The sequence below is a fragment of the Micropterus dolomieu genome, unplaced genomic scaffold (genome assembly GCF_021292245.1).
Source record: "Micropterus dolomieu isolate WLL.071019.BEF.003 ecotype Adirondacks unplaced genomic scaffold, ASM2129224v1 contig_9697, whole genome shotgun sequence".
In the NCBI taxonomy this organism is placed as follows: domain Eukaryota; kingdom Metazoa; phylum Chordata; class Actinopteri; order Centrarchiformes; family Centrarchidae; genus Micropterus; species Micropterus dolomieu.
The window spans coordinates 1-11,258 of record NW_025738683.1 but is presented as its reverse complement, the minus strand read 5'-3'; the positions used below and the strand labels follow the sequence as shown (position 1 = coordinate 11,258).

The window sequence follows — 11,258 nt, the reverse complement described above, 5'->3', positions numbered from 1 at the left end:
CGGTGCCAGTTGAGGGCAGGTCTTGGTGAATTTTGTCTCTAATAGCTAGAATTTTATCATTAAAGAAGCTCATGAAGTCGTAACTACTGAGAGCTATGGGAATACTTGGCTCAATAGAGCTGTGACTCTCTGTCAGCCTGGCTACAGTGCTGAAAAGAAACCTGGGGTTGTTCCTATCTTCCTCTATTAATGACAAGTAGTACGCTGCTCTAGCATTACGGAGGGCCTTCCTATAAGTTTTAAGACTATCTTGCCAAATTAAACGAGAATTTTCCACTTTGGTGGAACGCCAATTCCTCTCAAGTTTCCGCGATATTTGCTTTAATTTGCGAGTTTCAGTATTATACCATGGAGCTAACCGTCTTTGTTTTACTATTTTCTTTTTTAGAGGGGCTACAGAGTCCAGTGTCATTCGCAGCGAGCCTGCAGCACTATCAACAAGATGATTGATTTGGGAGGGACTGAAACTAGCATAGGAGTCCTCCGTTACTTTGTGACTAGATAATGTATTTAGAGCTGATGGAATCGCATCCTTAAATTTAGCTACAGCACTATCAGACAGACATCTTTTTTGCCCAATGGCGTGTAGTTCAGCAATACAAACTCAAAAGTTATCAAACAGTGGTCGGACAAAGAGGGATTCTGTGGGAACACCACTAAATGTTCAATTTCAATACCATACACCAAAACAAGGTCGAGGGTGTGGTTAAAACAGTGAGTCGGTTCATGAACACTCAGAGAAGCCAATGGAATCTAACAGAGATAAACGCAGTACTAAAGCTGTCATTCTCAACGTCCACATGAATATTAAAATCCCCTACAATAATAACTTTGTCCGTTTTAAGGACTAAAGTTGACAAAAACTCTGCAAATTCAGATAAGAATTCAGAATACGGGCCAGGTGCTCCGTACACTATAACAAAGAGAATTGGTTGCAGTGATTTCCAACTTGGGTGCGAAAGACTAAGAACAAGACTTTCAAATGAGTTATAGTTTGGTTTAGGTTTAGAGCTGATTAGTAGGCTAGAGTCGAAGATAGCTGCAACTCCACCTCCTCGGCCTGTGCCTCGAGGAATGTGAGTATTAATATGACTGGGAGGGGTGGATTCATTTAGGCTAACATATTCTCCATCACCCAGCCAGGTTTCAGTAAGACCAAATAAATCAATATCATAATCTGATATTAGTTCATTTACTAGTACACCTTTAGAAGAGAGAGATCTGATGTTTAAGAGTCCACATTTAACTCTCCTATTCGTTTGCACTATTGCTCTTGTGGTTTTAATTTTTATGAGGTTTTTATGCACAGCTCCTCTTCTGTTTACCTTTTTAAATAATTTCGATGGTCGGGGGGCAGACACCGTCACTATATGATTTTCACTAAGTAACTCCTGAAATGGAGGAGCAGAGAAGTGTGTTAGACTGCGACTCTGCGTAGGGTTTTGGGTGGGTAACTGCTGAAAAAGAAGGGCAGAGAAGTGTGTTAAACTGCGACTCTGCGTAGATAATAGAAATTGGTCAGTAGTTATAGAATATCAAGGCAGCATGAGGAGGATTTCAGATGTTATATGTCCTCCAGGTTTTTATGGTTAATGGAATCAAGTTGTCTCATGCTATAAGAGCCGTTTTTAAGTGGACACAGAGACAAGACATATCTTGGGAGGGAGGACAGGAGATAAACGGAGGAGACGTGAGAGGCAGCAGAGAAGGTAAAACGGGAGCGCTCTCTGCGAAGACTCTCCTGACGAGTCCAGAACTGGTTTTCCTTCCGGGCTGAGGTGCTGACGGGACGGCTGTCTGGTCTGAACGAGATCCAGGATCCGGAACAACAGACCAGAGGTCACTTTTAAATCAATTTACTGTCAATCACACGCGTAGACTGTTCCTGTTGAGCCCAGCAGGGGGCAGCGTCACGCCGTTTCACTCAGCTGTTCAGTGGGAGATTTCACAGGTGATGTGTCTGCCAAAAGTTGAACTGGGAATCTGATATATTCGTTTACACATGCTGAGATGATCAGTTTTACCGTAATCAATTAAAATCATGTCACTTCCTGAATCATATGAAAGCTGCTTAATAAAGACATGCTTTTCAAAATAAAACACTGCAGACAGTTAAAGGGCTACTTTTATTTTGAATGAAACATTAAAATTAGTGTTTGAACAGAGGAAATACCTTCGTCTGATCAGAACCGTTCACATGAAGAAACTAGATAATAAAATATCAAAACAAAGTCGTGGTTCAGTAAGAAATAACTCTACCTTTGGATTTCTAAGAATTATAAATATGGACATGACGTGTAGAAATAAAAGTCAAAACATGACAATAAAATTTTACATTTACAAGGAAGAGTCCAAATAGTCTAAGAATCAAAGTCATAATTATATGAAAAGTATCGTCAGAATTTTACTTATAAATCAGATTTCTCTTAAATTGGGGATTTAATTTCCTCAAAATACGACTTTATTTAAATAACTTATCTCCCAAGATCCAACTTCCTGTTTGAAATTCATTTAACATGATTGTTTTGCAGTAACGGTCAAACTGCAGATCAATAAACTCACCAGATATGTTGTTCAATAAAAACCTGCTTCAAATTAAATTAAAATAACAGCGATCAGGCTCAGATCAATGTTTCCTCTCTGATAACAGACCGATCAACAACTCGTACCAAAGTTCAGATTTCTTCAGACGGGAATTTAAACAAATGAAAATAAATAAATAAGTTAGAGATTGAAATGTTTTGTTGATTTGTTCTGAAATTAAAAAGGAAACTTTCAGCTTCGTGATTCTAAAATAAAAACTAGTTCTGATATTTTGATCTTTCCCTGCAGGATTAATCTGAAATGTCCCAGAAAGCACTGCTGCAAGAACCATCCAATCAGAGCGCTCCAGACCGGGGGCGGCATTAGCTCCGGGGACCTGCTTGTGGGACCGGAGGGCCGCCTGAGAGAGGCGCCACACGGATCAATAAAGAAGAAGCTGAAGCATCTGAATCAGTTCACTTTAGGTTTGAGCTCTGAACAGCTGAGGCTTATGGGTAATGTAGTATTAAGTGAGGGGGAAAATGAGGCACATTTACTTCAGACCTGAGCGCCGTGCAGCCGTGATCAACCATCACAGTGCTGATCAGACGCCAAAGATCAGATTCACCTGCCAATGTTTAAACTGCTGGATCAGGAGCCTCAACACAGGTCCCCTCCTGGACTCTGACGTCACGTCCAGACCCCTCCGCCTCCTGGACTTAACCAAACCTTCTAGCGGTGAGAGTCAGATCGATAGCCAGCAGGAAAATACACCGATCGATCGGGCCGGCGGTTTGAAGGTGACGGTGTTCAGCTTCCCGCCTCCTGACGGAAACTTGTGGTAGGTGTGAAATTCAATTTGTATAATTACTAGACAAACACGCCTTAAATGATTCTTCCTAAGTCCCACCCTCCCTTAGTTACTGTTGCTAGGCGAGACAAGGACGCACTCTTTGCTGGACGTGAAGACATCAGAAAGCTGCGTCTACGCGCCAACATCCAGGCCCGCCCCGTTAAAATGTCAGCAACCAACCTTTAGCGTTACCACGGAGATAAGGAGGAAACAAACATGGCTAACATCAAGCTGCCCTTTAGCTAGCGCTTTGCTAACGTTAGCCATTGGTGTTAGCCTCCTGCTAACATGCTAACGTTTGTTAGCAGGTGAGCTGAAGGTCCTGATCCAGCAGAGGAAGTGACAGTGATGTCACACAGTGATCACAGTCACTTTAACTTCCAGAACTAACAGGGAGGACTAACTGAGCATGCTCACTAAAATGACTCAACTGAAGGGGGCGGAGCTTTCAGATTATTAACGACACCTTTCATTGGTCTGGTTGTAACCATGGCAACAACAAAAGCCCACTGTCTGGTCTGTGTCCACCTGAGCAGAGGTCAGAGGTCAGGTGGGCGGGGCTTGCGGGCTCAGAACTCGACCTTGCAGGCGGGGAAGGTCTCCTCCTGCATGGCCACGGTGCTGTTGCTGCCCAGCACGGTGATAGACAGCCCGGCCTGCCTGTCGTGGGTCTCCTGGTACCACTCGTGCATCGCCAGCGAATCAAACGTTGGGATGAGAGTCACCTGAGATCAAGTCAGGGAAACAGACCAATCAGAGAACCAATCATAAGAAGGAGAAGCACATGTGCCGGTGTTTGTACGGACCTGGACCTCCGGCCAGCTGCTCTTCCCCTCCAGCAGGGCGTCCAGGATGCTCCTCATCGCCGCCTCCTTCACGGGGTCGTCTCCGCTGATGATGTAATGCGAGGAGCGAAGACGTCTGAAGAAGTCCTGGTCCACGGTGGAGGAGGCGCAGCCGGACGGCAGGTAGGCCAGGTCCACATAGACCGCTGAACCCTCAGGACCTGCAGGTTTGGAAGCTGGTAGGAAGTCAGAAGAATGAGATTCACGTGTTCCCCGTGAAGAAACCTACAGGAGCTCAGAACCGGGACCACATCAGAACCGGGTCTTAAACTGGACTGAGATTCTGGTTTCAGAATGAAACCAGAGCTAGAGAAGGTTTCTCAGGTTGTACAGCAGTTGAGAACGATTAGACTGATCACTGTCTGGATAATCAATGAATCGCTGCGTCACTATTTCCTCTCTGACAGTGAAGTCAGTTTATTTGGGTTGTCGACGTTTGAGGACGTCACCTCTGTTTTTTTTCCCTCTTTCTCTGGATGCGAACAAGTCCGTTTCATCGATAATGAAAAGAACGGTTAGTGGTGACCGCCCTGAACAAGATGCTGGTCTTACCTACAGTCAAAACAAGCATCGATGAATCAAACTAAAATTTCTGGCACCATTTTAAAAGTCAAATTCAACACTTTTTAGGACTTTTCATGACCTTAACTTCCCTGATCAACACTTTAAGACCTTTTACAGGAACCCTGTCATAACTTAGAACTAAATCTGTGTATCAACGTACTGAATGTTTCCTGAACGCAGCAGAGCTCTGCTGCGTTCAGGAAACATTCAGTGTTTCCAGGACTACGCCTACCTGAGGATGAAGGCTTTGCGGTTCCGATTCTGGAGCCTCCGAGTGAATTCCGGGACGAAAGCTTTGTGTCGAGGCTGGAGGTCATCTTCAGTGACCCTGTGGAGCTGACGGCTTTGGACTTAAGGTTCTGGGCTGCCGTACTTCCAGGGGTCACCTTCTGCGTTGTACCTGTGGGTTTCTTGGTCTTGGCAGCTGAACTCTTCAGGTTTTTGACTGAGCCTTCAGCCTCTGGGTCTGCCATGCAGGCTCCAGGCTGTGGGGGTAACGGGGGCAAATCCTTTACCGGGGCTGGCGGCGGGTCATGGGAGGAAAGCTGCCCTCCCATGTGGGAGTAGTGTTGACTGGGATGGAGGTTACTGGAATCATCAGAGTCCAGATCCGCTGTGATGGAAGGACACTCCTCTGTACTGGGGGGGGCGTCAGAGTCCGTGGCCGTCGGGAGGGAGTCGCTAATTGATGTGGGAGGGGTTTCCTGGCTGTAGGATGAAGGGCAGTCGCTGCTGCTTTGATCCTGCGAGCTGTTGTCGGGGCCAACGTGCTGCTGATGGTTCTCCGGATTCTTGGGGTGCTGGAACTCACAAGGGGACACCAAGCAGAGGTCGACATCATGTGGAACATCCGAGATAAATTCTGACATCCCATGGATCTGTTCCTCTGATCCATTATCGTTGGATCTCAGGGGTAAGGCCGTCCCCGCGTTGGAGTCGGCGTCACTAACATGTCCGTTGGAGTAGACTCGGTCTCCCATGGTGCCTCTGGGTGACCCTGCGGCGGGTGGCAGCATTTGCTCTAAAGAAAACGACAGGGATTCATCAACCTCTGTAGAGTGAGGAGAGCCGACCTCAGCCGGCATGGAGGTCATGGTGGGGGAGGAGTCTGGCATGATGTCTTTGAAAGGACTGAATGTCAAAAGACTGGACTGCTTGTCCTGAGAGGACGTGGAGTTTTCCAGACCTTCCCTGAAGGAGCTCAGGTCTGAGGTCCTGCAAGAACCTCCCTGGTTATAATCCTCAAGGCCCTGGCTGGATCCTCTCGCCCCGAGGCTGCTGTCATCAACTAAACACAGAATGTCCCCTTCAGGGGACTGACCTGTACAGCTGGAGGCAGAACCTGCAGGAGACCCCGGCTCCGGGGCCTTTCCCCCTAAGCTTGCACATATATCATCTGTTCCGTTTCTCAAGGAGCCCCCGACCAGCTGGTGTTCAGCCGGAGTGAGATCAAAGTTAACACTGAGGTCCCCCTTAGGAGTCCTCATCTCCATACAACGAAACTTCTCAGGACTCTCTACTGTCAAAGGCTGGTTCCCATCAGCCTTTGCTCCATTACCATTTGTGACCGTGGTGGGCCTCGCGTATTGACCACCGTCGCCATTGCCATCTTCCAATCGAAGTCTTTCAAATTCAGCCGTCATGTCTTCAGGCGTTGACACTTTGGAGCGATCTGCCTCCTTCTGGTTTTCCTGATCCCTGGACCCTGGCTTACCTTTAGTCCCTTTACTGACAGGGTCTTTCTTTGGAAGAGTCCCATCTTTCTTGAGCGTCCCGCTCTTACCCGAAGCTTTCTTTACTTCTGTACTTGCTGCTTTCTTCACTTCTTTAACAGCTGGCTTTGCCGTCTTCTTCTCCTCCGTTTTCCCATCCTTCTTGCCGTCTTTCTTTGGCTCAGGTCTGCTGTCTTTCTTTGGTTTTGTACTTAAAGTTTCCTTTTTTACCACCTCCTTCTTTTTCTCTCCACTCTCGTCTTTCTTTATAGCTGCAGCAGGAACCTTCTCGTCCTTCTTTTTCACTTCCTTTTTCTCTTCTTTTGATGCATCTTTCTTTGGAAGAAGCTTGTCGACAGGTTTCGGTGGCTTTAATTTTGCATCGGCATCCTGCAGTTTGGGCTTTTCTTCCCCATCCTTCTTCTCTTTAGGTGCAGCGTCACCCACCTTTGGCTTCGTTTTCACCTCCTGTTTTTTGACATCTACTCGTCCGAGCTTGTCTTTCTGCAAGGCACTGCTGGGTCTGAAGTCCTTAGACTGGGACTTAAGGCTTTCCCGACTCTCTGCTCGTTTGGGTTGTTTCTCAGTTTTGGATGTTTCTAGGTCCTTCAAACACACAACCGGATGTCTGAGGAAATCTAGATGTTTGAGTTTCTCAAGTCCATCCAGGATTTTGGTCTGCGGTGTGCACCCTGGGAAGAGGACACGGATGATCTTCTCCTGAGGGCTGGAAGGATGCCAGACCAGCAAAGCACAAATGGAAACAAGGCATGGTAGTGGAAGATCTGAGCCCTTTACATTTGATCCGTTGTTTGGCCAAATCTGCATTAAAGCCTCAAGGTTCTTGCTGCCGCTCACTGGATTCAGCGTGTACAGCTCCAGACGGCCGACTCCCATCTTTTGAAACAAGATAACTGGTTCTATACTGGGTCCGCTGGACCGGACGAGGGGTTCAGGTTTGATTGCCAGTCTTTGTAGGTGCTGCAGAGTGAGCGACACCTGGTCACAACTCCGCAGCTCGCTGGGATCTCCCTGTACGGACTTCAGTCTGTCGGGAGCATTGAGGAAGACCACCCCGATCTCAGGAGAGATGAGGTTTTTCATCCAGTCCTCTTCAGTCTGAGATCCAGCAGACTCTTCCTCCTGCTCAGCTACTTTCCTCCACAGCAGACTGTTCAGCCCGGGAAGATTGTCCACACCAACGTGGGTCAGGAGCACCGAGTCGATTCTGTCCAGGTGTCGAACCAGTTTCCAGAAGCAGGAGCGGGGATCCGAGCCACCGTTCACCAGGACGTTAAAACCATTAACAGCAAAGAAGGCGGCATCCCCCCTCCCACCGGGGAAGATGTAGCAGCAGGGCCGCGAGAGCTTCAGGAATCCCACGGTGCTCGGGGGCTCCAGGAGGTCAAAGGGGGACTCGGGCTCCAACGACTCAGACAGGTACTCTGTGAACTCCTGCAGTCCCTCCATCTCTGGGAGGACCAGCGGAGGGTTGATCTGGATGTTTATGAAGTCTTGCAGGTTGTGTTTTTCCAGCACAGAGTCCTTCCAAAGGCCGACATTTGGACAGCTGAGGGTGAGGCTGGCCTTCACCGCTGGGTCCGCAGAGCTCAACAACTCTCCGACCTGCCACAGAGAAACCACACGGTCTTATTGTGAACATTAAAACAGTCGAGCGCCTGATCGGCTCAGTGCGACACCTTCTCTCACCTGTTCGTCTGCAAATATGTGGATGAAGTGTTTGAGAGAGAAGCAGCCTTTCTGTAACACGATGTCGCCGCTGTCTTCCACACACTGACCGGCCAGAACCAGCAGTTTGTGTCGGGACGAATCGCAGACAAGCCGCCGCACCTGGGCACACAAACAGGAAGCACACCTTAGCCATACACCTGCTCACACAGACCCACCTTACTGCCGTCTGTGTGTGTCCTCATATCCGCTACATCACTCTGTACCTCCTGAAAGCTGAATCTAATCTCATCTATCGGTGATTACATGACCTGCAGGACAACTCAGGTTTCTGTAGAGCTGCAGCCGGAGAGGGCTGAGGTGAAGTCACATGATGGGAATCAATTCCTCGGATAATAAACGCTGGCACATACTCAGCTCTGACTGAGGATCCAGCAAGTGTTTTCAGGTTGTTAAAGAGCCAGCGGCTGCTGGGAGGAGCTTCTGTTCTCACCTCTGAGCAGACGAAGTCGTGCGCTGGATTCACCACAACATGAGTGTCCAGAACGTCTCCGCAGTGCTGCAGCGTGCGCTGACCTGCAGGAGACACAGCAGCCGGCCAGAGACATGTTAGCTTCCGGCCATCACAGCGTTTCAGTCTTTACACTGAGAACCAGCAACACGTTGTTCTTTATTCAGTGTGTGTGTTACTGTGTGTGTCTCAGCTGACACACCCCCACCCGGTGTTGTCAGATTTATTGATGTTTCGATACACATTGATTCTGAATATTTTAAACAGATTCCTTTTCCACAGTATCGAAACTGAAAATGCGCTTCTCTTCATCACTTGCATGTGTCCTTGTGATTGGACGCTAGCTGTGCGTGTGGTGAGTCCTGCCTAGCTGTGCTGCGATTGGCTCATAGCCTACTCACTGACACTACTGATATTGAAGATAATGTACAATCTACTTAATACGAATATAAATGTTTTAAATCTTCATATCTACAGAGGAAGTGCAACTCATTCTAACGTGACGTCTCAGTAAATCGTGTTTAACCATCATGTTTTTCAGGGAGCATCACACTCCGTCCTGAGCCAAATAACAAAATAGGTAAGAAGATTTAAATGCAATAAAACCAACTGTATGATGAAAATTTGGAGCATTCAACACTTAATTTCCTGCCTTTTGGAGAAAGTTTCTGATCGGTGACAAGTGATGTGAAGAGCCAATAAAAATGAGAGGCGTGTTAAATGAACCAGATGAAACCAAGAGAAAGCCGAGCTCGTGGTGATAAACGGCGACCTGCTCCTTCCATTTCTTTCTGTGTTGATTGCAAGCAAAACCATACAGATAGTAACTGCAGGGGCGGCTGCAGCTGTTCCGCCAGTGTATGAATGTGAATGAATGGTGAATGCAGATGTAGTGTAAAAGCACTTTGAGTCGGCGAAAAAGACCAGAAAGGCGTTATACAAGTACGGAGCATTTACATTTTATTCTTTGCGGCTACAAAAAGTATCGATTGAAGTTCTGGTTTGACGGGAGACGCTTGGATTCTACTCGACACCGAGCAGCGATACCCGTCCCCGGATCCCGGTGTAAATGATCCACGGCGTTGGGAAGCTGCAGTGGTGGTGCACAGTAAACAGTAAATGAACTGATGCTGCTCTGCTATTAGCTTCACTTAACTTCTAAGATCAGCTGATTCGATAATTCTGTAATTAAATTCAGCCATTTAATCAAGTTCGTGTCCCCCGCGGTACCCCACACACTACAGCATAGTTAGCACAGTAAGCCGGAGAGCTAACTTAGAGGTCCTGGTAGCTGAGCACCAGAACCGGAGGGAGGCTCTCAGTGAACACGGACCGGGACTCTGACTCCAGGGACGACGGAGACACGGCAGGTTCAGGCTTAAATATAACACTGTCTAAACCGCAGGGATCTCACGAGTGACGGCATGGCATCCGCAGACTTCTTTCTCGACGGGCTAAATGTTCAGGTGACGCCGCGTTTCTCGACGCTGAACACAACCTGCAGGATTCCTGAACTTTCCGTCTTTGACGAGACATAAAAAAAGCTGATACCGCCGCAGCGCTGTAACTGAACACGGTAACCGGCCACGCCTGGTCCTGCGACAGAACTGGACTTCCTGCAGAGAGAAACGTACGAGGAAATGATCTACGTCCCGCCTCGGTCCTGCTGGAGCTCAAGTTCAGTTTAAATCATTCTGCTTCTAATGTGAAAGTCCTCTGACAGGAAGTTAGCTGACCTTTGACCTGCCGAAACACAAAGGGACACGTCGGTGGTCTTACCTGGGACGTCCTCCGACAGGAAGGCCGAGTGTCTCGACACGAAGAGTTTAAGCTGCTGGTCCAGAACAGGAACTTCCAGATCTACAGGCCAACACCGCACACCTGGAACACACACACACACACACACACCCCTGTGAAACCGATTGGTCACATCCCAGCTGAGAGCTGACCAATCACAGGAGCCCATCTGACCTCCAGCTACACAGCAGGTTCTGTTCGGTCCTCTGATATCCCAGTGGAGACAGCGTTTCCCCTAGGATGGAGCTGTAGCAGCGCAGGTGAAGCAAAATCTTTGTCAGATATGAAACCCAGCAGCAGCGCTGTTGTGTCCATGAGCATGTGCTGCACCTCAGAATATAAAAATGTCACTGTTTCCCAGACTAATGTGAGCTTTAGATGAATGTTTTAGTGCTGTTCAGGGGAGGGGGGGGCATTTATCTGTACAGATTAATATAAAAACAGGCAGCATGAGAAACCTCCTCCCTTCTGAGCTGCATTTCATTTCCTCATTAAAACAGAAACGTCTCCTCATCAGCTCATAAGGACGAGTTTGCTTCACTGATTAGCTTCACTAACCTGAGCTCCTCCGGTCACCTCCGTCCTCTCTTTTCCCGACTGAAACCTGATTGATCCAGTCTGAGCAGGACGGAGCTGCAGGCTGCACCGGTTTGTACCCGATGTTCAACACATTAAGGGTCGGCAGTGATAAAATCCAGCTTCCAGTGACTCTCTATGAACTGAGCTAATGTTCAGTCACAGATCAGCTCTGCAGCTGCTGTAGA

General features: G+C 47.8%; 1 protein-coding gene across 1 annotated transcript; it reads right to left on the bottom strand.

Annotated features, from left to right (window-relative positions):
- Window positions 1-2,107: 2,107 nt before the first annotated feature.
- On the bottom strand, window positions 2,108-10,729 carry map1sa (microtubule-associated protein 1Sa; the record flags this gene model as incomplete). Its single annotated transcript, XM_046041955.1, has 7 exons — window positions 2,108-4,101; window positions 4,183-4,397; window positions 5,018-8,123; window positions 8,208-8,348; window positions 8,680-8,762; window positions 10,477-10,578; window positions 10,669-10,729. Coding segments are annotated over 7 exons (3,864 nt in total), but the record flags the coding sequence as incomplete, so codon positions are not given.
- Between the last annotated feature and the right edge of the window lie 529 nt (window positions 10,730-11,258).